At 46.9% G+C, this 26,520-nt stretch overlaps 1 protein-coding gene across 1 annotated transcript in view; it reads right to left on the reverse strand.

Annotated features, from left to right (window-relative positions):
* Positions 1-25,659, reverse strand: part of RBMS2 (RNA binding motif single stranded interacting protein 2) — a 78,443-nt gene extending 52,784 nt beyond the window's left edge. The window contains exon 1 of the mRNA XM_035103592.2: positions 25,452-25,659. Coding sequence (XP_034959483.1) covers positions 25,452-25,517 — 66 coding nt within the window. The 5' untranslated portion in view covers positions 25,518-25,659. The remainder of the gene's footprint in view (positions 1-25,451) is intronic.
* Positions 25,660-26,520: the final 861 nt, after the last annotated feature.

A 26,520-nucleotide genomic window follows, 5' to 3' on the forward strand; every position in this document is an offset into this window, starting at 1 on the left:
ATTGGCTACTTCAGGGCTGCACCTGTGGGCCAATCAGGTTGCGGATTCACTTCTGCCAGCTGTCTGATTGGCTGCTCCTGCAGGCCAATCAGGTTTCTGATTCACTTCCACCTGGAGGGGCTCCTGCGAACCAATCAACAGTACATAACAGGCCCCTTAACAGTTCGCATCTTAACTCCATCTGTATTAAGTGATCCTGAGTATGTCTTCTTGCTCACCTTGTCCAACATTCTGTGCAAGGATTCCAGCAACCACCTGGCCCTACATCGGGAATGGGGAACCTAAGTTTTTTTTTGGGGGGGGGGGCTCTTTACCTGGCCCTTGGGAATCTCCCCAGACCACACATCATCCCCTTGAGTGCACCCACCTGAAAGCTCTGATAATACTGCTTGCTTGCTTGCTTGCCTGGCTGGAGGATAGGAAAGGACGCACGAACAGTGTTAGAAACGCAGATATATAAGCAAGGCGCCAAATGGCTCCTAAAACCAAGGTTGCAGTCGCCAAAATGGAATGCCTAGTTGCCACTTTTGATGCAAGTCTTTTTCAAATGATGGACTGGCTGTGACTGATTCTCAGTTAAGCCTCAGGCGAGTCCAGATGACAACCTTAGCTAGGTTAAGAATGTGAAGAACCTAAAGAAGAAAAGTCGCTTGATCCAGGGACAGTCCACATACATATCAGCCTATTCCGACCTCTTTTCCTTAAGGGTGGCTGCTCCTGCTCAGATTACACAGAAAAATCATTTCGGTTACAGAAATTCATTCCGATTGTGCAGGTAAAAGATACCTGACAGAATTCTACAGAATGGGGTACAGTGGTATCTTGATTCTCAAACTTAATCCGTTCCGGAAGTCCGTTCCCAAACCAAAGCGTTCCAAAACCAAGGCACGCTTTCCCATAGAAAGTAATGCAAAATGGATTAATCCGTTCCAGCAATTTAACATGAATTTTACTATCTAATGAGACCATTGATCCATCAAATGAAAGCAATAAACAACGTACTGCAGTCACACAATCAATCAATCAGTAGCAGAACTGGATTCCGCACAGTCACAAAAACAAACAAAAAAAGCCACAAAAATGCAATATAAATATAGCAAAAGAAGACAGACCTCAGAGTAACACTCTAAACAGAAGCGTGGCACTCTAAACAGAGGTGTGGCACTCAAACCGGAAGCATAACACTCAAAACAGAGCATGTTTGGCAAAAAGTTTGCAAACTTTCGGGTTTGCAGTGTTTGGGTTCCAAGTTGTTTGAATACCAAGGCGTTTGGGAACCAAGGTACCACTGTACTAGTGTCAGATCCAATGATCCCCAGGCATGCACCTCCAGATGGTGGAGGTGTCAGGCTCTATCCTGGCGCCCAGACACCTTCACTCGGTCGCAAGTGGTCAATAGCCTGGTGCAAAATGCACCTGGTGCCTGGCTAATTTCAAACACCGAGTGTATGTAAAAACTTGTTGTTGTTTAGTCGTGTCCGACTCTTCGTGACCCCATGGACCAGAGCACGCCAGGCACTCCTGTCTTCCACTGCCTCCCGCAGTTTGGTCAAACTCATGTTCGTAGCTTCGAGAACACTGTCCAACCATCTCGTCCTCTGTCGTCCCCTTCTCCTAGTGCCCTCAATCTTTCCCAACATCAGGGTCTTTTCCAGGGAGTCTTCTCTTCTCATGAGGTGGCCAAAGTATTGGAGCCTCAGCTTCAGGATCTGTCCTTCCAGTGAGCATGTAAAAATTAACCTACCGCATAAAGGTAACATTCCCATTTGCTGCTCAGGCTGCTTTCACCGGGGGCCCTGCCTGCCACTGGAACATGGCCCCCAGAAGGTTGCTTAGGAAGAAATGTGGCCCTTGGTTTGAAAAAAGGTCCCTCACACCTTCTCTAAGTGACAGGCCCTGGCCTACATTCTGCTCATCTGTTGTGAAAGAGTAAAAGGAAATGAGAAAAGTTTGGGGGAATTCATAGCCGCGGCAGAATTTAAGGCTGTGAAATGCACTCCCCTGCAGTTCGTCCTTCTTCCTCAGAACTGGCCTTCTGGAGGGGTGGTGTGCATCTACATAAAAACGTCACTTCCCTTTGGCCTTTTGCTGGCTGGCTTTGTTTGTCTTGACCGGTGGCCCTTTCTCTGCTTTTGTTGGCTGATGAGCTTATATCTAACTGCACGCCACTCCGAGTGCAGGAACGGCAGCTCATACAGTTTGGATAAGTAATAATTCCACCAGTTAATTAACTATTTGCAGGGGTGGGGGAAGAAATATGGCTGAAGGAGTTCCCCATCAATAGTTAGACCAGGGGTCCCCAAACTTAGGCCTGCGGGCTGGATCCGGCCAATCACCTTCTAAATCCAGCCTGCAGACGTTCCGGGAATCAGCATGTTTTTACATGAGTAGAATGTGTCCTTTTATTTAAAATGCATCTCTGGGTTATTTGTGAGGCCTGCCTGGTGTTTTTGCATGAGCAGAATCTGTCCTTTTGTTTAAAATGCATCTCTGGGTTATTTGTGGGGCATAGGAATTCATTCATATTTTCCCCAAAATATAGTCTGGCCCCCCTCAAGGTCTGAGGGACAGTGGACCGGACCCCCTGCTGAAAAAATTTTCTGACCCCTGAGTTAGACCTCCCCAAGTGTCTCTATTTTCCAGAGACAGCCACCGGATTTACTTAAGCCATCCCAGTTTCTGCTTTGATCCTGGAATGTCCCGCTTCTCATTAGGACGCCCCTATTTTCATCATAGAAATGTTGGAGGGGATGGAGTTATGCAACTCCGAGCCAAGGGGATAAGTAACTATGCAACCTTTAGAAGACATCTGAAGGCAGTCCTGTATAGGGAAGTTTTTCCATGTTTAATGTTTTATTATGTTTTCATATACGTTGGAACCCGTCCAGAGTTGCTGGGGCAACCAGTCAGATGGGTGGGCTATAACAACAACAACAACAACAACAACAACAACAACAACAACAACAACAACCAACGGAATAGGACAACCCTATTTTCATCAGAGAAATGTTAGGGGCTAAGGGCTACTGGGCAACTCTAATGGCCCCGAAAGCCAGCTACAGTTGCCAGGCCACAACCTTGCTGCAGCAAACGACCTTTTAAATCCCCTGATGTAACAGGAAGAAAAGAGGCAGCCACAGCTATTCACCATCAATTCTTCCTCCAAACCTGCCTGCCTGCCTACCTTGCCTGGCCCACATACTGTAACAAGCAGGGTCTCAGGTAGGCTGCAGAGGTGGAGCGGATAGAGAAGGTGATAGCTTGAGGGGAGAGAACAGACAGAAGAGGCCACAGCTTCCTCTTCCCCCACTGAACAAGGGAATGTAAAACTGCATGCATGACTTCTGGAGGAAAGGTCCATAGCAGGGGTCAGCAAACCTTTTTCAGCAGGGGGCGGTCCACTGTCCCTCAGACCTTGTGGGGGGCCAGACTATATTTTTTGGGGAAAAAATGAACGAATTTCTATGCCCCACAAATAACCCAGAGATGCATTTTAAATAAAAGGATACATTCTGCTCATGTAAAAACACCAGGCGGGCCCCCACAAATAACCCAGAGATAGCATTTTAAATAAAAGGACACATTCTACTCATGTAAAAAACAGGCTGATTCCTGGACCGTCCAGGGGCCGGATTTAGAAGGCAATTGGGCCGCATCCGGCCCCCAGGCCTTAGTTTGGGGCCCCCTGGTCCATAGCTTAGTGGGGAAGCACATGTTCAGGACACTAAAGGCCACAGGTTCAATTCCCAGCTTCATCCCTGCGGCTGATGGGAGTTGGGGTCCAGCAGAATCCAGAGAGCCACACAGGTTCTCCATCCCTGGGATTGAAGGACACGGAGCTGGATTGACCCCTGGTCTGACTGAGTATATACGGCAGCTTCCTGCGTAGCTACGTGATCAGATATCCCCCAAAGCTGCCCTGGGGTTCTGATTGAAGCTGAAGGAACTGACAGCTGAGGTTTTCTTGCGAAGTGGGGAAGAACCCACAATCTCTTTCCCAGCCACAACAGTGAGCTTCTGCTGCAGCCGAGAAAATTCACCTCGGTCACCCTGAGGTTGCAGGAACAGAGTGTTAAGAACATGGGCAGAGCCTGGCTCAAGAGGGTTTTTCCCAGGGGTGGAGATAACAGAAGAGGAAGTAAGAGGTGCTGCCCTCCCTTCCATTCCCACAACTTCCTCTTTAGGGTTTCTTTCTACACAGGCAGCCGTGCCAAGCTTTTGCTGGGGGGGGGGGCAGAGGGATAGGAAAGGCTTAAGGCTGTGTGCTTTATTGTGTTTTGAATATTTTGTTGGGAGCCGCCCAGAGTGGCTGGGGCAACCCAGTCAGATGGACGGCATATAAATAATAATAATAACATCATCATCATCTGTGTATGCATATAAGTGTATGAAGAAAAGAACTGTTTTTATATGACACTGTTGTTTCCCTCCCTTTACCAGCCGTAAATGCTTTGGCTAAGTTTTTCACATTGGCCTTAAGAATGTGGGAAACAGTACTTTCTTTTGTCCATCCTGAATCTTCCAACTTGTACCCCACAAATTCTGCTGTTCTATGCACTTCTCGGTATTTACATATATTTCGAATTCCATTGCAGCAGAAACAACAGGAGAGACTTGTGCCACCTTAAAGGTTTGCACATTTATTACAGCACAAGCTTTTGTGATGAACTATGGTCCATTTCACCAGACGCACAACAGGAACTGCATCTCAAATAATGTGAGCAGGAAATATTTTCTGCAGCTTTGTTAATAAGAAACAACCATGATAAGTACAGTGGAACCTCGGTTTACGAATTTTCAGTTTACGAACGCCGCAGACCCATCTGGAACGGATTAATTCACTTTCCATTACTTTCAATGGGAAAGTTTGCTTCAGTTTATGAACGCTTCAGTTTATGAACAGACTTCCAGAACCAATTACACCCATGCTTCAGGTTAAGTACGCTTCAGGTTGAGTACTCTGCGGACCCGTCTGGAACGGATTAATCCACTTTCCATTACTTTCAATGGGAAAGTTCGCTTCAGTTTATGAACGCTTCAGTTTAAGTACTCCGTGGACCGTCTGGAACAGATTAATCCAATTTCCATTACTTTCAATGGGAAAGTTCGCTTCAGTTTATGAACGCTTCAGTTTATGAACAGACTTCCGGAACCAATCATGTTCATAAACCGAGGTACCACTGTAAAAGGATGGCTTCCAAGGGCAGGTTAGAGGAAATATCTCAATTTTCAAGACCTCTCCAATCTGGCTGTCTGTGGACATGGTTTATACTGCTTGCCTAGTACATACTGTCTTGACTCTAGATTTTATAACCCTCTCTGTTTTAGACACGTCTGTTCTACGGACAAATGCATACCTGCCAATAATGGAGGTACCAAACCATGGAAGATACAAAGCACAGTTGCTACAGTCTCCATGTCTAAACTCTGCAACTCTGCTGTACATTTGCACATCCATTCATCTCACAGGGACCTTCATAGGAGGCCTTCCCAGCAACTTGTGCACTGTGTTAGTATTCTAGTACAATGGTACCTTGGTTCTCAAACTTAATCCATTCCGGAAGTCCGTTCCAAAATCAAAGCGTTCCAAAACCAAGGCGCACTTTCCCATAGAAAGTAATGCAAAATGGATTAATCCGTTCCAGACTTTTAAAAACAACCCCTAAAACAGCAATTTGACATGAATTTTACTATCTAACGAGACCACTGATCGATAAAATGAAAGCAATAAACAATGTACTGCAGTCACACAATCGATCAACCAGTAGCCGATCTGGGTTCCACACAGTCACAAGAACAAAACAAAAACGAGCCACATAAACAAAAACGCAAAATAAATAGCAACAACAGACAGAGCTTAGCGCAACACTCAAAACGGAAGCATAACACCCAAAAAAACGTTTGGCTTCCAAAAAACGTTTGCAACCGGAACACTTACTCCTGGGTTTGCAGTGTTTGGGTTCCAAGTTGTTTGAGTACCAAGGTGTTTGAGAACAAAGGTACCACTGTATTAGGACTCAAAAAGGTACAGTGGTACCTCGCAAGACGAATGCCCTGCAAGACGAATTGTTTGCAAGACAAATGCGTCTTGCAATCTGATGGTGACTTGCAAGACGAATTCATTTTGCGAAAGAAAGAAAGACGAATTCATTTTGCATCAGATCGCAAGACGCATTTTGCGAAAAATTCGTCTTGCGAATCGCGGTTTCCCATAGGAATGCACTGAAATTTAGTTAATGCGTTCCTATGGGCAAAAAAAGAAATTTCAATGCATTCCTATGGGAAACCGTGATTCGCAAGACGAATTTTTCGCAAAACGAATTGACTCGCGGAATGAATTAAATTTGTCTTGCGAGGCACCACTGTACTTCATAACGTCATTTTCAAAGGGCTCATCCACACATCCGCTTGTCCTGTGCTTGGAAAACACAGGTCCAATAGGTTTCCTGGTTTCTCCATGCTTTCTAGGCATGGCTCTGAGTTGTTTTTGCTTTGTTCCCGCTGTTCCCCCCAGGAAAACCCGCTTTTTACCGCTGAAATGAAGCTAATGTCAATCTACGGAAAGCCCAACTGACATTTGCTCGGATTCAACGGTAAACAGTGGGCTTTCCCTAGGCGAAAGCAGTAGGAAAAGCAAGCAGCATAGCGCCACTTTTCGGTGTCTGGGGTGGGTGCACATGTCCTGGGTAGGGGGCACCAGCTCAGCCCTCGCCAACGGAGCGACCCCATGCCCACCAGAACAAAGCGGGGCCGCACTAAGCTGCCTGCCCGCCCAAGCAGGGAGGAGCCCAGCCACCAACACGGCCCTTGGCAGGCAAAGAGGGACACCTGGAGTTACCTGCATGGGGGCACCTGGTTCACGCCCGCACAAAAATTGTACGCCCAGGGCCATGGCACCCCTGGTACACCCCCCCCATGCTACACCCCTGGGACAAGCAGAAGTGTGCACAAGGCCTGAGATGAGGGGCAACCAATGTTGAATTGTTCTGGCCAGCCACGATCCAGAGGGACGCAACACACACACACAAATTTCATGGATTTTCCTTTCCAGGAACTGTGTTTTCAGAACCCCAAATCTGCTCTTCAAATCCCCCCACTTTAAAGAGAAGCCAGAGAGTTTGAAAGGAAACCCCTACGGGCACATGCACGGTGTCAGTTTCCTGGTTTTCCTTTACACTATTCCTCAGGATCCCCAATCTGCTTTTGGAAATCAGGAATGCGGAAATGGCGGCCTGGGAGTTGTGTGGGAGCAGCTAGCCTTAACGTCCTGGATGAAATCAAGGTCCATCTGCTTCAGCATTTGGTTGTCTACATGGACTGCTTGGGTGCTTGTGGGGAAGATTATAAATACTGCTGACTATCGCCAGCACCTAGAGCAGGGTCTCCCAAACTTGGGTCTCCAGCTGTGGTTGGACTACAATTCCCATCATCCCTGACCACTGGTCCGGCTAGCTGGGGATGATGGGAGTTGTAGTCCAACAACAGCTGCAGACCCAAGTTCGGGAAACCCTGATCTAGAGGTATGCTGCCTCTCAACCTGGATGTTCCATTGAGCTGCCTCCTTCCCTCTACCATTCCTCCTCCTTTTGAGTCATTTTTATTAGATTGCAAGCCATTCTTGCATGGGCATGTCTGTTATCTGTAGCTAAATAATCACGGTTAATGGCTGTCTATCCTCGAAAATGAAGCTCTGCCAAAAGAAAAAGAGAGAGAGAAGGAAATTACAAAGGCAACGTTTAACCCAGGGTTTCCCCAACTTGGGTGTCCAGCTGATTTTGGACTGCAACTCCCATCATCCCCTAGCTAGCAGGACCAGTGGTCAGGGATGGTGGGAACTGTAGTCCAAAAACAGCTAGACACCCAAGTTGGGGAAACCCTCATTTAACCTAATGAACAGCAACTTGAGTCATCTGTTTTGCTCCAAGATGACTTGGCCATCTTCCTTGAGTCATCGGAAGCTACTGCTTTGTATTCTTTGGGTACCTCTTGTGGGAAACTTCGGCCATAACTGCACAAGGGGAGCACGGCGGCTAGATCAAGGGAAAGGAGATCAAGCAAAGGAGTCAGTTAAGAGTCTTTTTGGTCATTGTCTAGCCGTTGGATTTTATGAAAGTCACGCACAACTCTGCTCCACCGGGTGCGCTGCATTAAATTTGTCCCTAATGCAAAGAATCTGCCGTCTGGTTTTAAGAGCAGCTTTACTTATAGCCTTATCTTCAAGAAGAAGAAGAAAAATGTGGCATTGGAAATGGCTACATAGAAAGATGTTGATCGTATTTCCAGATGGAAGTACATCATTGCTCTTAAGTCCTCTCTTGCATAAGAGGATGGCTTTGGCTCTGGTTTCCCCACCGTCTGATGGCTGAAGTAACTTCACATGGATCTATGATCAAATGTTGCACCAGAGGGGTGCTGGGGTTAAAAATGGATCTTTGCAAAATTGTATACAATACACACACACACACACACACACACACACACACACACACACACCTTGGCGCAGATCGGAATTTGCGAAAATGCACATCTACGTATGCACTTTGAGGCTAATTATTTTCAAAGCACAGAGTAATGCAGAAATGGAACAGAACTCTTGAGTAAAAAATGCACAAAAGTGACCCGGAACAGTAAGGATCTCTCCATTTGTAGCAAAGGTTTGGTGACTTCTGTGTCTTGTCATTGGCCCACCAAAAGGGGATTTCAATTTCAACTGGTGCTATTACAATTGGAAACAATAGCAGTCGTTTGAGACTATCAAGAGGGCTGAATTGTACAAGCAGATTCTACACACCAAGGTTAGAAGGTATGCTTGCTTGAGATCTGCTAGTCTTCTAGTTGGTTACTGATTCTGCCTGAAGGGAGCTTTTAATGAGGGCGTGGGGAGTCAGAGGCCAAGACCCCTTGACCCCCCCCCAATGGCTTCCCCCACCCCCACAAGCCCAATTGCCACAGGTGCACCTGATCCACCCCCCCATCTTTCGCCTCTGGGGTTAGCAATTAGAGGACCAGATGGCACCAACTTCAGGAACCAAACCCACAGCATCACTAGAGGGCGGCAAATTATCAGATGCTTATTCTGTGAAAACGGTTTTAATTTCTCTCCTGCCATATCCCACAACAAAAGCTATACCCCCAAACCCTAAAGGTAAAGGTAAAGGCAGTCGTGACCGACTCTGGGGTTGCGCGCTCATCTCGCATTATTGGCCGAGGGAGCCGGCGTATAGCTTCCAGGTCATGTGGCCAGCATGGCAAAGCCGCTTCTGGCAAACCAGAGCAGCACATGGAAACGCCGTTTACCTTCCCGCTGTAGCGGTTCCTATTTATCTACTTGCACTTTGACGTGCTTTCGAACTGCTAGGTTGGCAGGAGCTGGGACCGAGCAACGGGAGCTCACCCCGTCACAGGGATTCGAACCGCCGACCTTCTGATCAGCAAGCCCTAGGCTCAGTGCTTTAACCACAGCGCCACCTGGGTCCCTTACCCTACAGATATACAAATATGGCAATATTTTGAAACTTTCAGGCTTTGAGCCTGCAAAAGCACAAAAAAACCCAAAAGATCAGAAAACTCCAAAGGTGACTCAATACTCATCAAACTCATCTACTGTTCTTAACGTGGCCAATTTGAATATTTACGTAGATTTTCTGCCCTAGGCGTTAAAATGCCCTAGGTGGGGCCTAGTTACTATTTGGACAAGTTTAACCTACACCCTTGTGTTGTTGTGAAAACCCAACAAGATAACACAATCTACCTGAGCCCTTTGAGGAAAGGAGCAGAATACATATGAATGAAACTGATAGTCACCTTTGTAAGAGACATGGGCATAACCGTCAACATCGACGGGGAAAATGGAGATCCTTGAGGTTCCAGCAACAGAGATGGTGATGACATTTCCAAAGTTTTCTCAACACTCCTGTAGGCTGGGGGCTTTCCTTTTTACATTTAATGAAAGCTGTCCTTTAGAGGGAGAGTGGAGTGGCTTGTGAAACTCACTCGATGCAGGACACAAGTCTCTCAGCTTACCCCCACTCCTGGGAACCAGAATGTTTCTGAATACCAGTTGCTGAGAAGCACTATTTTCCAGGCACAGATTTACAGAAGCCGTCCCGGTTTCTGATTTGTTCCCGGAAGGTCCTGCTTTTCCTTAGGATGTCCCTGTTTTCATCGGAGAAATTTTGGAGGTTATGGAATTATGCGACTCCCGAGCCAAGGAGATAAGTAACTATACAACCCATAGAAGACATCTGAAGACAGCCCTGTATAGGGAAGTTGTTGTTTTAATGTTTAATGTTTTATTATGGGTTTTTTCCGTGTTGGAAGATGCCCAGGGTGGCTGGGCCAACCCAGTGAAATGGGTGGGGTAGAAATAGTATTATTATTATTGAATAGGGCGTCCCTATTTTCATCGGAAAAACATTGGAGGCGGTGGCACAAGTGGGCTGAATCCTGTTGTGCTCATGACCTGCTTGCAAGCTTCCCAGGGGTATCCGGTTGGTCACTGTGAGAACAGGACTAGATGGGCCATTGGCCTGAACCAGCAGGACTCTGCATATGCTGTTGTAAGGATAAAGGCTAACCCCACATTTCCCACCCTTGAGCTTGTAGGACAGGCATCCCCAAACTTCGGCCCTCCAGATGTTTTAGACTACAATTCCCATCTTCCCCAACCACTGGTCCTGTTAGCTAGGGATCATGGGAGTTGTAGGCCAAAACATCTGGAGGGCCGCAGTTTGGGGATGCCTGTTGTAGGAGGAAGCATTCGGCCTTGCATTTATGTGTTTGCCGGTTGCGCTCTGCGCTGAACCCGGAAGTACCAGAAAGGGCTACTTCCCGGTTTCGGCGCTTGCGCAGAAACGCAAAATGACGTCATGCACAGAAGCGCCGAATCACGTCACGCGCGTGCACAGATATGCGGCGCTGTGGGTTGCAAATGTGCTTCCCACACGGATCACGTTTGCAACCCAGGGTGTGACTGTATCTGCATCATCCCTGAACAGAGACATCATCAAGAATAGCCACTTGCAAAAGTACGAGCAAATAAAGTGGGAGACAGCCCAACGTTTATGAGACTGGTCTGGGAAAGGCGTCAGTTCCCAGGATGTGCACGACAACTATCTATCTATACATACACACACACACACACACACACACACACACACACACACCCATTTTGCTTCGCCTCCGTCTAGGGGAGGGTTATCTTCAACAGGTGATAGAAGGCATTAGCCGTTTTGGGAGCCTATTCAAAAGAGAGAGAAAGGGACATAGTGATATTGTTTTACGTGCCTCCTCTGGTAGCAGCCTCAAACACCTTTTATAAACAAAACCTTCCAAAATTTTATCCACCAGAGAGCAAAGCGTCATGTCTGTACACACGAGCAACAATCCCTCTTTCACGCTGCCTTCAACTCTCAATGGTCATCCCCACCCTATCTTCAAAATCTGAAATCTGGCTGCTAGCCTGCCTGATTTTGTTTGGACTCCGGTGACCATGTCAACACTTCCTCTGAAACGCATCCTTCAGAGGGTAACCCTCTACTTAACCATGCAGGAGGATTTTAAAACACTGAAAAGTCTGCAGATCACGATGGTTTATATCAGTGAACTTTATTTTCCAGCCTTCTTCTGAATCCAAAATACCAAATTGTCTCAGAATACAGTGGCACAGCGATATAACAGCTATCACTTTTGCAAAGCTAAGTAGGGTCTAGTATGATTTCAAATTGGATGGGGAACTGCATGTTGAGATTCCTGCATTGCAGGACTTCGGGTCCCTTCCAACCAACTACAATTATTTGATTCTAAAATGAAAAATTTCCACGAAAGATGGAAGTACAAAGAAAGCGGGGCTCCTCCGGGCAACCCATCTTATTGAGCATTAATCTTACCGGTAATCTGTTTATACAAAGTTTAAGTTAGGCTTTGTCCACTCTTTACTGAGCATTTGTTCTGATTTGTTTGCAGGGGGGTTATACAACAATGAACATTCATTCCAATTTGCTGACACCAGCATGGTTATACATCTTCCAGTCAGTAATTCATTCAACCCGTGCTTTTCCCCATCACTTTCTTAACTGCAAAAAGCATGTTTTGTTTTAAAGTGGATTTGTTGCCCTAGGACAACAAAGCACTTTAACCCGTTTTTAATGGCACAAACCTCGATTTCCAGACTGAACCCCTCTTGTAAAACAGTCTGGAGGCAACCTAGAATACGTTTGGAGTGCTGCCTCTTGAATTCTGAAATCACTTCTGGCTTGCACATAACATTAAGCGATGGTTTGTTCAGCTTAACAGCAGTTTGAACACCCAAACTCACTGCAGCCAACGAACTAAAATATGAACAAGCCAGGATATGGAAGAACGGGTCTGATATCAGCTTTCCATGGTTTCTTGTTACACCTGAAACCAACCATCCTGGCTTAATTCTGGTTTATTTCAGGGCCATGCCCCAGATGCTCACTCATCTACAGAGGTGCAAGGCAAGAGTAGATGCAAAACGAAACCAATTACGGTAGCAAGCAAAACAGCTGTGCTTGTCATGCGAGACTGAGACTGGTTTGTTCCACAAACCATGGCTAAAAGAAACCATGGGTTAGCCTTATGTGGAAACGTGGCCAGTGACTGCCTATTTTCAAACTTTGTGGAGGTTTGAAATTTGCTTTACAAAGGAAGGAAGAAAAAGAGAGAGGAGAGGATACAATCTCAGTAACACACGTGCCAGATTCTACATATGGAGAATCAATGAACAGTGTTACCCCCCATAGATTTGAAGATGCTTTCTGAGCTGAAGAACAGACCGCACGAGGCGTATGAATGCTACTCCTGCTAACAAGGAGGGTGAAAAGCAGGCAAGTGCGGCAGGTGGTCTGCAAACACCTTTGCTGCCCTGAACACACACAGGCATTCTTCTGTCCTGGAATTAGATTTAGAAGATAACAAAAATAGTTCTGCTGCCTCCCAGCACCGTCAGCTTGAGCGGAAGAAAGGTCGACTGTGGAGAGAGCACCTCCTACCCATGATTTATTTTATTAACAGTATTTATACACCTTCCGATAACCATGTTGTCTGGGTGGCACCAGGAGGTGTGGGAGGGAAAGAGAGAGAGAGAGAGAGAGAGAGAGAGAGAGAGAGAGAGAGAGAGAGAGAGAGAGAGAGAGAGAGATAAAGGTAGGAATTTATGTCTGAATGGTACAGCAAGGCTTGGAGATATGGAAGGGGGGGCAAGGAGAGGCACCATCAGAGCTCCAGGCAGCAAACTGGACCCCTGGACATCTGCTGAGTGGGGCATAGAGCCATCCCAGCCATTCCAAATGCCAAATCCTTTGACATGAGAAAGAAGCAGCCCCAACTTGTTCCTCAGTCAGTAGAGAATGAGATGCTTAATCTCAGGGTTGTGAGTTTGAGCCCCACGTTGGGCAAAAGGATTCCTGGATTGCAGGGAGTTAGACACCCTCATTGCTCCTTCCAATTTTATGATGATGATCATTTATTTATACCCCGCCCTCCCCAGCCAAGGCCGGGCTCAGAGCAAGTATAAAACAACTAGTTAAAATACAACTCAACAACAAGACTAAATACAGTACATTAAAATTTAAAAATGAAAAATGCAGCCTCATACAAAAGGGGGAAAGAAAGGGGAAATGGGGGAGGGGATCAGGTTGGCTCTAGGCCAAATGCCAGGCGGAAAAAACTCTGTCTTACATGCACTGCGGAAAGAAATCAGGGCCCTGGTATCAGGAGACAGAGCGTTCCACCAGGTCGGGGCCAGTGTTGAGAAGGCCCTGGTTCTAGTTATAAGAGTCCAGGTTGCACTTGATAGGCTGCATGGGCCCAATTCTGCTTTTCAAAGACTTTTTTTTAGGCTTCTGTTTCCTTTGATGAAGCAAAAATACAGAGGCAGGACACGTATCCGCTGCCCCTCTCACTTTTACAACCATAGGGGTGTGCCCATAAACTGGTGTTTCTCACCTCGTGGGATTGAGGAGATCGGGGTGGGGAATTTTGACCCCTGAATTAAACTAGGTACACTAAAAAAAGAGTGGGGGGGAAGGTTATAATTTTAGAGCGTGCAAGAGTAAGAACTAACCACCCTCTGTGGAGTCCACGGTGGATGAGTCACCATTTGGAGCCTTCCTCCTCCTCCTCCTCCAATTAATTTTGTTGATTCTTGCTTTTGGGAGTGACTGAATGAAGTCCCTGGTTCCAAACTTCCTTTTGCCATGAATTTACTCCACGCTCATAGGCAAATGTCTGTTCCCTCTGGCTTAGCTTCCCCTGACTGCCCCTCGCCCGCCTCTGCCTTATGAGAAAAACAGCAGCGGGATTGCTGCCCGATTCAAGAGATCTTCTTCTGCTGCTGTCCACTAGATCCACTGACCTGGGGAGTGAGGGCTCGCCCACACTTCCTCTTGGTCCCGTGGGTCTGAGCGGTTTGCTGCTCGCCCTGTGCTTTCTATAATAATAATAATAATAATAATAATAATAATAATAATAATAATAATAATAATATATTATTTATACCCCGCCCATCTGGCCGGGTTCCCCCAGCCACTCTAGGCGGCTTCCAACAAAACATTAAAATACAGAAATCCATCAAACATTAAAAGCTTCCCTAAACAGGGCTGCCTTGAGATGCCTTCTAAAGGTCTGGTAGTTGTTGTTCTCTTTGACCTCTGGTGGGAGGGCATTCCACAGGGTGGGTGCCACTACCGAGAAGGCCCTCTGCCTGGTTCCCTGTAACTTGGCTTCTCGTAGCGAGGGAACCGCCAGAAGGCCCTCGGCGCTGGACCTCAGTGTCCGGGCAGAACGATGGGAGAGGAGACGCTCCGTCAGGTATACTGGACCGAGGTCGTTTAGGGCTTTAAAGGTCAGCACCAACACTTTGAATTGTGCTCGTAAACGTACTGGGAGCCAATGTAGGTCTTTCAGGACCGGTGTTATGTGGTCTCGGCGGCCGCTCCCAGTCACCAGTCTAGCTGCCGCATTCTGGGTTAGTTGTAGTTTCCGGGTCACCTTCAAAGGTAGCCCCACGTAGAGCGCATTGCAGTAGTCCAAGCGAGAGATAACTAGAGCATGCACCACTTCTAGCCACAGATATGAGCAGCTTTGCCTTTCCTCCTCCACTGCTTTCCCCTGGAAAACCAGCTCTTTAGTGCTAAATCGGGGGGGGGGGGAACCCCCAGCAAAACCACATGTTTTCCTGGGAGAAAGCAGCAGGGCAAATAAAGTGTGGATGACCGCTAAGCCCCACTGGATTCAAAGGGGCTAACTTCCACGTAGACGATTCCCAATTTATCTTCACAACAACCCTGTGAGGTAGGTGAGACTAAGAGAGAGAGAGAGACTGGTCCAACGTCACCCAGTGGCCTTTGTGGCTGAGTAAGGACCTGGAGCCAGATCTCCCCGGCCCGAGCCCAGCGCTCTAACCCAGGCATCCCCAAACTGCGGCCCTCCAGATGTTTTGGCCTACAACTCCCATGATCCCTAGCTAACAGGACCAGTGGTTGGGGAAGATGGGAATTGTAGTCCAAAACATCTGGAGGGCTGAAGTTTGGGGGTGCCTGCTCTAACCCAAGGGTGGTCAGCGTAGCACCACCCAAAACATTGTTGGACTCCAACTCCCAGCAGCCCCAAGCAGCACGGCCAAAGGCGAGGGATGATGGGAGTTGTAGCGCAGCAGCCCCTGGGGGCGCTTCAAACAGGCTGTCCCTGACCAGACGTCTGCACTGCACTAGCTCCCTGATATGTATAACAGTCCAGTTGCAACCGCAGCAGCTTGGATAAGCTAGATAAGACTAAGAGATAAATAGATAAGACTAGAGGCTGGCCAGCAAGTAGATTTTTCGGCTAGTAACCTCTGTGAACTCACCTGCAAGGCTGATTAATTATATTACTGGCCTACCTTCCAGGTTGTTGCAAGGACTGCTAAGATAATATATGTGGAATATTTTGAACAACCGAAAGCAGGCTTGGGGAAACCTGTAGCCCTCCAGATATTAGTGGACTACAGATCCCATCAACCCAGACCACTGGTCATGCTGTCAGAGGCTAATGACAGTTGAAGTCACCATATAAATGTTGTTGTACACAGTGCCACCCGCCAAAAGCTGATTTACTCAATGAGAGCCAGCATGATGTAGCATTTAAAGTACTGGACTAAGACTGGGGAGAACTGAGTTTTAATTCCCACTCAGAGATGAATCACTCAGAGATGAATCACCTCGCGGGGTAGAATCAAAGAAATAGTGCATTGACTACTAGAAGCCAACATGGTTTATGAAGACTCTTGAGAGTCCCATGGACTGCAAGTAGAGCAAACCTATCCATTCTGAAGGAAATCAGCCCTGAGTGCTCACTGGAAGGACAAGTCGTGAAGCTGAGGCTCCAATACTTTGGCCACCTCATGAGAAGAGAAGACTCCCTGGAAAAGACCCTGATGTTGTGAAAGATTGAGGGCACTAGGAGAAGGGGATGACAGAGGACGAGATGGTTGGACAGTGTTCTCGAAGCTACGAACATGAGTTTGACCAAACTGCGGGAGGCAGTGCAAGACAGGAGTGCCTGGTGTGCTATGGTCCATGGGGTCACGAAGAGTCGGACACGACTAAACGACTAAACAACAACAACAAGTTTTGGCAGATTAAGCATCCGTTTTTGATAGAGCTACTAGACCTGTAGATCATAGGAACACCGTAGACATAATATATCTTGATTCCAGCAAAGCATCTAATAAGGTGTCCCATAATATCCTTGCTGACAAAATGGTAAAATGTGGGCTGGATAATACAGTTGTTAGTTGATGTTAGGTAGCTGATTGAGATATCATACTCAACAAGTGCTCATTAATGGCTCTGTATCAACCTGTAGAGAGGTCTTAAGTAGAGAGCCACGTGGCTTTGATCTAGGCCCTGTGCTGTTCAACATTTTTATAAATGAATTCATTTGCTCATCAAGCTGGGAGGGGCAGTTAAACACCACAGAAGAGATCCTTTCAATTGCGTGTTCATCATGATTTAAACGCGTGATGCTCCTGGGGCCGTCATACGCCGTCCTGCTTTCAATATGATTTGCGCCTGTAAAAGATTTGGGTTATACTCCTTCGGCTACAAACGGAGCATTTCCTGCTAAAATCCTGTAACGTTTTATTCTACATCTGTCCTGGCTCTTTCTTTCTTTCTTTCTTTCTTTCTTTCTTTCTTTCTTTCTTTCTTTCGTTCTTTCTCTCTCTCTCCCACTTTTAATGTGCAAGAGCGCTGAAATGAAGCCACTTCTTTGTAATTTGGCCACTCAGATATTTCCTGTTGCTGGACACTAGCATTCAGGGGGTGGAGGGTAAGGCTGGGCAATATCTGCTTTCCAACATCGTAAGTCACTGCCAGCTAAACTTCACAATATGGCGGTATATTATGATGTCAGAAAGGAGGTGAGGAGGAAGAAGGCAGTTGCCGGCCACGCACAGCTTCTTGCCTCTTCCTGTTGAGGCCGGGCGGGTTCTGCTGTCCCAGGAGGAGCGTATCAGCCCGGGGCACCACATGGCATGGCACCACAGAGCTGCCGGCTTCTCTGGAACGACCAATCACAGCTCAAAAAGATCTCTCGCTGTGCAAGCAGCGGCAACCAGGAGCCCCCGTTCCGCCTGGAGATTCCTTGGGCCAGCGCTATTTGTATTTGTGCATGGCAGGTAAATGGAAACTCAGCGCTCACACCTAACCCGCTCTGCTCACCTGAACTTTCAGGCTCGGGAGGCGCAAGCTGCCTTTGCAGGCTGCCAGGCGGGCATCGCGGCACACCGGGGACTCTCGTTACATTTCCTGATCGGGAATTCTAAAATCGCTCTCACGATTTTAAATTTGAACCAGTTTCAGGCAATGGATTAAAACGTCACCCAGGCCTACTAGGGGATGGAAAGAAATGATGGTTTACCCCGCCTGAACATAATAACCTGGCAGTATGGTGTCATAGCGCAACTAACACTCGAAAAAAGGCAACGGGCGAGAGAAGCTTAAGCCATTCCTACATACTTCCTGTTGATGTCATCTGCTGACATTCCTGTTCATTTGCTTGCTTGCTTGCTCTTTCCTGCAACCGAGCATGGTTGGCACAGCAACTGCAGCCAAAAAATAAAAATTTGGAAATATGGTGGCCTGGTGTCAACAACTTGTGTTCAAGGGGGGGGCGAGGAGTGAATTGGGGATGGCAGGAACATAGAGCAAAAGTGTGGATGCATTAAGGCAGGATCATTAAGGAAGCACAGCAACTTATAAACGAGGGAGATGTGTGGACAGTCCCGTTTAAATCCACTTCAAATGTGCTATAAATGAATCAAACATATGTTGCTTTATACGCCCACAACAAAACAGCAGTTTGGATGGGCCTAGAATCAATATTCAAAATCATCTTGAGAGGCTGTAACACTGGCCAAAACCCAAAAGATGGGGTTTTCAACAGAGATAAATGTAAAAAAAAAGAGAAAAAAAAGATTGAAGCATAGGTGTCTTAGAGGATCACAAGGACATGACCCAGCACTGTGATGTGGCTACTTAAAAAGTTAAGCAATCTCAGGCTGCATTTACAGGAGCCCCACGTCCAGACCACTGGACTAACAGTTCCGATCTATTCTGCATAATGGCTGTTTCCACCTGCCTTGCCCCACCTTCCAGCCCTAAGAGCCTTTCCCAGACCATGACTTTAGGAACCACAGAAGCAGCTGGGAAGAGAGGAGGAGTTCAGAGATAGTTTTTCAAAATAATTTTATAAGTTGTGTGTCTTTGCTTCTCAATTTGTATTGTGTTATTTTATACACTGTGACTTTTTTTTTTATTGATTATAGTTTAGAAATTGTTGTAATTGTTAAGAGTGAATTTCTGTTTAATTATTATTTGCTGGTATTTAATTTTATTGTGTACTATTATATTATAATGGATTAGTGAATATTACATTATTTGATATAAGCTGTTTAAAGTTTTTATTTCGACATTTTGGTATTGGATCAGATTGCTATAAGGTGTGTGCGGTCTCTGTTGCTTCTTCGGCTTGTAAACCACCTTGCGTAGACCCTGTTTCTCCGAAAATAAGATGTAGCCATAAAATAAGCCGTAGCAGGATTTTTAAGCATTCAAGGAATATAAGCCATACCCCGAAAATAAGACATAGTGATAGGCGCAGCAGCAATGCCGGCACGGCAGGAGGAGGAGGAGGAAAAAAACAAGACATCCCCCTGAAAATAAGCCATAGTGTTGTTGTTTTTTTATAGGAAAAATAAATATAAGACGATGTCTTATTTTCGTAGTAATATAGAAAGGTGGTATGAAAATTAAAAGTGAAATGAAAAGATGAAATGAAATGCACTGGATGGACCACTTCAGGACTACTCTGCCCAATTCTTTTTCAAGTAGAATGTTGACCAAGAGGAGAGAGGTCAGGATGGTGAACAGTTTTGGAAAACGAGTCCTGGGAGAAACAACAGAAAGAGCTGGGTGTGCTCAGCCTGGGGAACAGAAAACTGGCATGATAGTCGTCTTCATGTATCTGAAAAGATGCTACATAGAAAATGGAGCAGACTTGTTTGCCATTGCGGCAGACGGAAGGACAGAGAACCAGTGGATGGTCATTGCAAGAGGTAAACATTAGGAACTGCTTCCTAAGAGAGCTGTTCGGATAGTTTGCTTTGGAAGGAGGTAGGCTCTCCTTAAAGGTAAAGGTAGCCCTGACTGTTTGGTCCAGTCGCGGATGACTCTGGGGTTGTGCGCTCACCTCACTCTATAGGCCGAGGGAGCCAGCATTTGTCCGCAGACAGCTTCCGGGTCATGTGGCCAGCATGACTAAGCCGCTTCTGGCGAACCAGAGCAGCACACAGAAACGCCGTTTACCTTCCCGCTGGAGCGGTACTTATTTATCTACTTGCGCTTGACGTGCTTTTGAACTGCTAGGTGGGCAGGAGCTGGGACCGAACAACGGGAGCTCACCCCATGGCGGGGATTCAAACTGCCGACCTTCCAATCGGCAAGCCCTAGGCTCTATGGTTTAGACCACAGCGCCACCCCCATCCCTAGGCTCTCCTTAGATGGAGATAAATTTAAGCAGAGCCTGGATGGCCTCTTGTTAGAGATACTCGGTTGCCTCTCCTGCAGATTCGGAGGTTTGGCTTAGATGTCCTTCCATGCCCTTTACAACTCTACGATCCTATGGTTTTTGTGAGGTTGCTGCAAGGATGAAATGTGAGAGAGGAAGAACCATACCATATATGCCCCCATGAGCTCCTTGCAGGAAAGGCAAGCTATAAATTTAAGAAATAAATAAATAGTGGCAGATGCAACAGGGAAGAAAAAACCCACACACTGCCCAGAACTCCTTGGAGAGAGGACAGGGAAAAATTCAGATTTTTTTAAAAAAGCTCATTTGGATCCAATTAAGATCTCCCAATTTTTTTTCGCTTTTAAAACTTCAACCATGACCCCATAACTTAATATAGTTTTAAAGTCTTTTTTTAAAGCCCAAAGTGACCAAGAAATGCAAGGAGGTATAAATAGCTACGTTTCCAACTGAGAGTATTTCCACTTATTAGCAAAAAGCAAAAACAAAAAAACTGCAGAGTATCAGCAAATTGTAACGCACAGAATTCTCTTTGCTTCCAGGAGACCGTCTTCCCTTGCCTATGCAATCCGTTTCAGTAAGATATTAATTTTATACAGCCTTAAGAGAACACAGGTCAATGCTGGGATCAGCAAAACAGAGTTAGAAGTTGGAAAAATGCAACTTCCACAACCAGTTTGTCAAAAGACCCAGGATACATGTTTATAATGTGCACATTTATCCCGTCCCACACTTCTTTACACATGCAGGCATCATTCTGGTTAGCTGCATTCCGATGAGCAATGCAACAGCTTTTACCAGCTTTGTCTGATCCACCAGCTACAGCCATACCTAGATCTGGATAACTTAGCCACTGTAGTCCCTGCAAGACTAGATTACTGCAGTACATTCTATTGTGGGGCTGCCCTCAGGCCTGGTCTGGAAACCGTAGCTAGTACAGGACCAGCGTTTGAAATTCGCCAGGTGTGCACTTTGCACCTGGCTTTCGGCCACTTGCAAACAAGTGAAGACGCCCGGGTGCCAGGATGGTGCCCGGCGTTTCCACCATCTGGAGGTGCATGCCTGGGGATCATAGAATCATAGAGTTGGAAGAGACCACAAGGGCCATCCAGTCCAACCCCCTGCCAAGCAGGAAACACCATCAAAGCATTCTTGACATATGGCTGTCAAGCCTCTGCTTAAAGACCTCCAAAGAAGGAGACTCCACCACACTCCTTGGCAGCAAATTCCACTGCCGAACAGCTCTTACTGTCAGGAAGTTCTTCCTAATGTTTAGGTGGAATCTTCTTTCTTGATCCTTTTGATCTGGACTGTTTTCACACACTAGCAACGCATCCTGTAGAATTCTATCTGTTATATTTTATCTGCGCAATCAGAATGAATTTCAGGAACCAAAAAGTCGTATTGAAAAATACGACGTTCGAGTAATCTGGCCCCAAAAGGGCAACTAGGTACAGTATTTCGTTTTGAGACTGTAACCCTGGTTTAAGGATCCATTTGGCACCTAGCTTATATATCTGAGTTTCTAACGCTGTACTGAACGCAGAGGGTAGATTGCTGATGGGGGCAGATGGCCGACAGCATGTGACAACATCCAGTTGGTTAGAGTGCAGTGCTGATAACAACTCGAGGTTGCAGGTTTGATCCCCGAATGGGACAGCTGCATATTCTTGCCCTGCAGGGGGTTGAACTAGATGATCCTCAGGGTCCCTTCCAACTCTATGATTCTATGACCCCTCTGCTCAAACATCTACACTGGCTGCCCCTACATTACTGGGCCAGGTTCAAGGCTCATGTGTTGATACACAAATTGCGCCCACGAGTGCTTAAGGACTGCCTGAGCCCTTGTATCCTCATCACTGAAATCACCCCAAGGAGCACTGTTAGTTGTTTTCCGCGTTACAGAGGCCCAACTCACCTTAACCAGAAGTCGACCATTTAGTGTCACCAGTGTGGTACTGTGAAACGCTTTTCCAGCAGAGATTCAGCAGGCACTCTCACTTTTGACTCTTGCAAGACTTTTTTATGCCAACAGGTCTATGCAATTGTTTAACATTTTCTGGAGCAGCCAGTCATTTCAACGATGGTTCCGTACTGCTTTTGACGGCTTTTTAACACTACCGCAATATTTGGTGAGAGAGGATGGTATAGAAATACTTCTATAAATAAACAAATAAACATGTGGAGCAATAGCTTAAGTGCCTTCTCGTTGTTAGTGTTATTGTCTCATTTTGATCATGGTATTTTTCTGAGTTACTTGCATTCCTATGAACAATGCAACATGTGAGCCAATAATAAAAGTAATAATTTATTATTTATATGCCGCCCATCTGACTGGATTGCCCCAGTCACTCTGGGCAGGTTCCAACCAATTAAAACACAAATAAGTCATCAAACATTAAAAACTTCCCTAAACAGGGCTGCCTTCAGCTGTCTTCTAAAAGTCAGAGAGTTGTTTAATTCCCTGACATTTGACGGGAGGGCTTTCCACAGGGTGGGTGCCACTACCGAGAAGGCCCTCTGGCCTGGTTCCCTGTAACCTCACTTCTCTCAGTGAGGGAACCTCCAGAAGGCCCTCAGAGCTGGACCTCAGTGTCCGGGCTGAATGATGAAGGTGGAGACGCTCCTTCGGGTATACTGGGCCGAAGCCGTTAGGACTTTAAAGATCAGTATATACAGTATCTATCCATTTTGCTCATTACAAATCACAGAAACTTCTACAGCCAACATCTGTGAGCGATCAGCTTATGTATATTACTCCTGTAAATACGGGCAAGGAAATGGGCACCTGAAGACCTCCAATATAATATGATTTCCAGCTCAGAGATACACAATGCACATACTCCATGTGCCTAGGCTGCCTTAGTCCCACCAGGTGACACCCCACTCTTAAACACAGTGCCTGGAATTTAGATGCATTAAAATCAGTGGGTTTCATTTCCATTTCCTGCATTTAGGTCAAGGGTGCTGCTAGCTGAAGCCGAGGATGAAGTATTCCAACTTAGGTGATCTGCATGTATTGTAGTCCTACATGGACACATAGTTTCGAGATCATTGATCATCTGTCTAACTTAGAAAAGTCTCACTCTCACACATGGCTACGCAAATACTACACACAGCAAACGACCTGACCCACAATCATGATTATCCAAATTCAGCCTTAAGCGCTCATGTTAGCTGTCAATCAAATCAAGGATGAGACTGTATACAGGCGGCCACAGTTGCACCTGCTCACCTTATGCACACACACGAATAAATGTGCACACAGACACGAGGGCAAGTTCCTGAGCACTGGAGTGGCACACCTGCAGCAACAAATCCATGAAACAACATGCTAGCCCCGGGAAAGTCACTTGAAAGTACTCCAAGACGCACTCATAACAAGAACATTTTGAAATACGCACCGATAACTCACCCATACAATGCACCGCTTAGAGGACTGTAATAAAGCAGTATATAAAGTGTCAAAAGAAATAAAATACACACACGCACATGTCAAGTTATGCATGCGGAGGCATAGGTGGAATATGTGCACACACATGAGTGTGAAAGTACACACGACTGGTGATATGGTTTCAGTCTTACCTTGAATCGCCGATTATAATAACCGTGCCAGCACTATTGGCTGTTTGTCCTTGTTGGTGGTGTTCTAACAGGACAAGCCACTAATATGCGCCCACAGCTCACACATCATAAAATGCTGCCCTGCTCCTTATTGGCACAGACAGACCCTCCATCAATGCAGAGGTCTTCCCGCCCCATATCTGCCTATTTCTACAAATTCCACATCAGTCAGTGGTCAGAACAGGAAAAATGTCACCCAGTTTCAAAAAGAGGTTGGCAGGGAGGCGCACCGAGATGGCTAAAACAGCCACAGTTCCTTCCGAGTGCCATACTCATCCCTAATATGGATAAACACAATTAATGCCCCAAATTTGGCCTTCCCTCTCTGCCCCAGGTTTCTGTCCGACCTCATCACTATGGTGCCTGCAATTTGCACATTCGCTGTAGATCTTCCAGAGTCGCAGGGACGGACAGAGAGGAAACTGAGGCACAGAACAGGTAACAAGCTTATTCTTCCCCTGCCGCTGCCACCGCCGCCACCCCTTTAACCCAACACCATATGCATACAAGGTCACACAGTGAATCAACAATAGAGATAAGGTGGATATTTAAAATGCCATAAGTCTGGGCTCCTATTTCCAACTTCCCGGGGGGGGGGTCTCCCCCTTCTATCCTTCTTCCCTGCCCCAGCTAGAGATGTAACCTGGGGTTCCCTGAAACCCTAGAGTACCACTAGACCACACTTCTTGCCAGAGGGGGAAATAATCCACACCCGAGCGTTCAAATAAATACCCAGGCTAGTCAAGATGCATTTCCCAAACCTGACAAGGCTATTCAGGTTCCGAATGACAGTCCTGACAGAGGGGGGGGTGGCGTTGGGTTCGACCCCCCCATTTCTTACAGCTCCCTCGCATCCTCCTGCGAGCTGCATGTCCCATCTTCCCTGGCATGCAGAGTATTCTCGCCTCACCCCAGATGTGGGGAGCAGAAAGGGCGGTGGAAGAGGAAGGGGGGGAAGCCTCCTTTATGGCACACTCTTCCTCAGAACACGTGGATGCCATAGAAACCACATCCTGGAACCCCACCCTCGAGAATACCCCGCTGGGGGTGGCCTTCAGAAGTCTCCATCCCCCCTGGAAAGAGTCAGGAGAGGGTTAAAAAAACAAGGCCTCAGTCTGATCCTGTATGAACACCCCATGCCTAGTAGAATTTGAACTGCCTGCTTCCAGTACCGAAAGACCAGGATCAGCCCCTCCTGGATGCAGGTCCTCCGATCCCCATAGCTAAAAATAAAAAATAAACCAGACGGAAAAACCAAACATCAGGGGTGCAGGGAGGAACCCACAGAATATTAACATCCCAGGGAGATCCACTAAGTGCTGTGATTTCGCTGCCTGTTGTTCTGGTCTACCCAGCTTATTTATTATTATTATTATTATTATTTTGTCCCCATCGCTCCGGACTCAAAGTCGCCCTTGGGAAGACTCCGGCCTTGGCAAGCAGGGTCTGCTGGTGGTGTGAGGGGCGGATGGGGGTCACCCCGGAACAGAGGCCAAGATCAGCCAGCCTCCCCTAGCTTCCTATAACCTCCCCAAATAATTGGCAAGATCTGTCTCCCCTTCAAACACCAACACCGCCACAGCTGGGATATTCGGGGTGGTGGGGAAGGCAACCCCCCCCTTTTTTTTTAACTTCTCCTCCCTTCTCTAAGCCAAGGACGTTTCCAAGATCTTGGAAATAGGAAGCAGAAAGGGGAGGTGGAGGTGGTGGGGGAGCCAGGAGACTGCCTTCCTTACCTTCTTGTTGCTCTTGCTGTAGCCAAAAGTGGCGATCCCTGCACGAGGAGGCACAGAAAGGAGCATTTTCGCTTTAATGTTAGAGAGCTTGGGAAGGGAGGGGGAAGAGGGGGAAGAGAGAGAGAGAGAGAGAGACTCACACACACACACTCACACACACACAGAAAAGAGAGAGAGAGAGAGAGAGACAGGGCTTCTGGCTTACGTCACCAAGGCAAGCCAGCTTGGAATCCAGGGCCGGAGTGTCTGCTTTCCGCAAGGTCCTAATGCCTGCCACTAGAGAAAATGGGTAAGGCTCCCTTCCTCATGTAGCTGTAAAACTAACTAACTCAGTGTTTCCCAACCTTGTGCCTCCAGATGTTTTGAGACTACAATTCCCATCATCCCTAGCTAGCAAGACCAGTGGTCAGGAATGATGGGAATTGTAGTCTGAAAACAGCTGGAGGCACAAGGTTGGGAAACACTGAACTAACGAACTAACTAACTAAATCAGACATCCCCAAAACTGCGGCCCTCCAGATGTTTTGGCCTACAACTCCCATGATCCCTAGCTAAGAGGACCAGTGGTCAGGGATGATGGGAATTGTAGTCCAAAACATCGGGAGGGCCAAAAGTTTGGGGATGCCTGAACTAAATAAATGGCAGAAACCAATGCAGGCTATAAAGCAGGCACCCCCAAAACTCGGCCCTCCAGATGTTTTGGGACTACAACTCCCATCATCCCTAGCTAACAGGATCAGTGGCCAGGGGTAGTGGGAATTGTCGTTCCCAAAACATCTGTGAGGGTACAAGTTTGGGGGTGACTGCTATAAAGCCACACGGCCGACAACAGACACAAAAGTTTGCCCCCCCCCCGAGAGAACAATACCCCCGGAGGGACTGAGCCGTGAAGTTCACAGGGCACCCAGCGGCCCTGGCGTGGCATCATCCCCTTTTCATGCGGGCAGTTTTTGCCACATGTGATGCAAATAAAAACCACCACGAGAACTGCCTGCGATACACTGCAGGGTTGGCATGCATGCCAAAAAAAAAAAAAAGCAACCCACAACCACGTTCTTCTGACGCCTGC

This window comes from Zootoca vivipara, chromosome 2 (genome assembly GCF_963506605.1).
Source record: "Zootoca vivipara chromosome 2, rZooViv1.1, whole genome shotgun sequence".
NCBI lineage: Eukaryota > Metazoa > Chordata > Lepidosauria > Squamata > Lacertidae > Zootoca > Zootoca vivipara.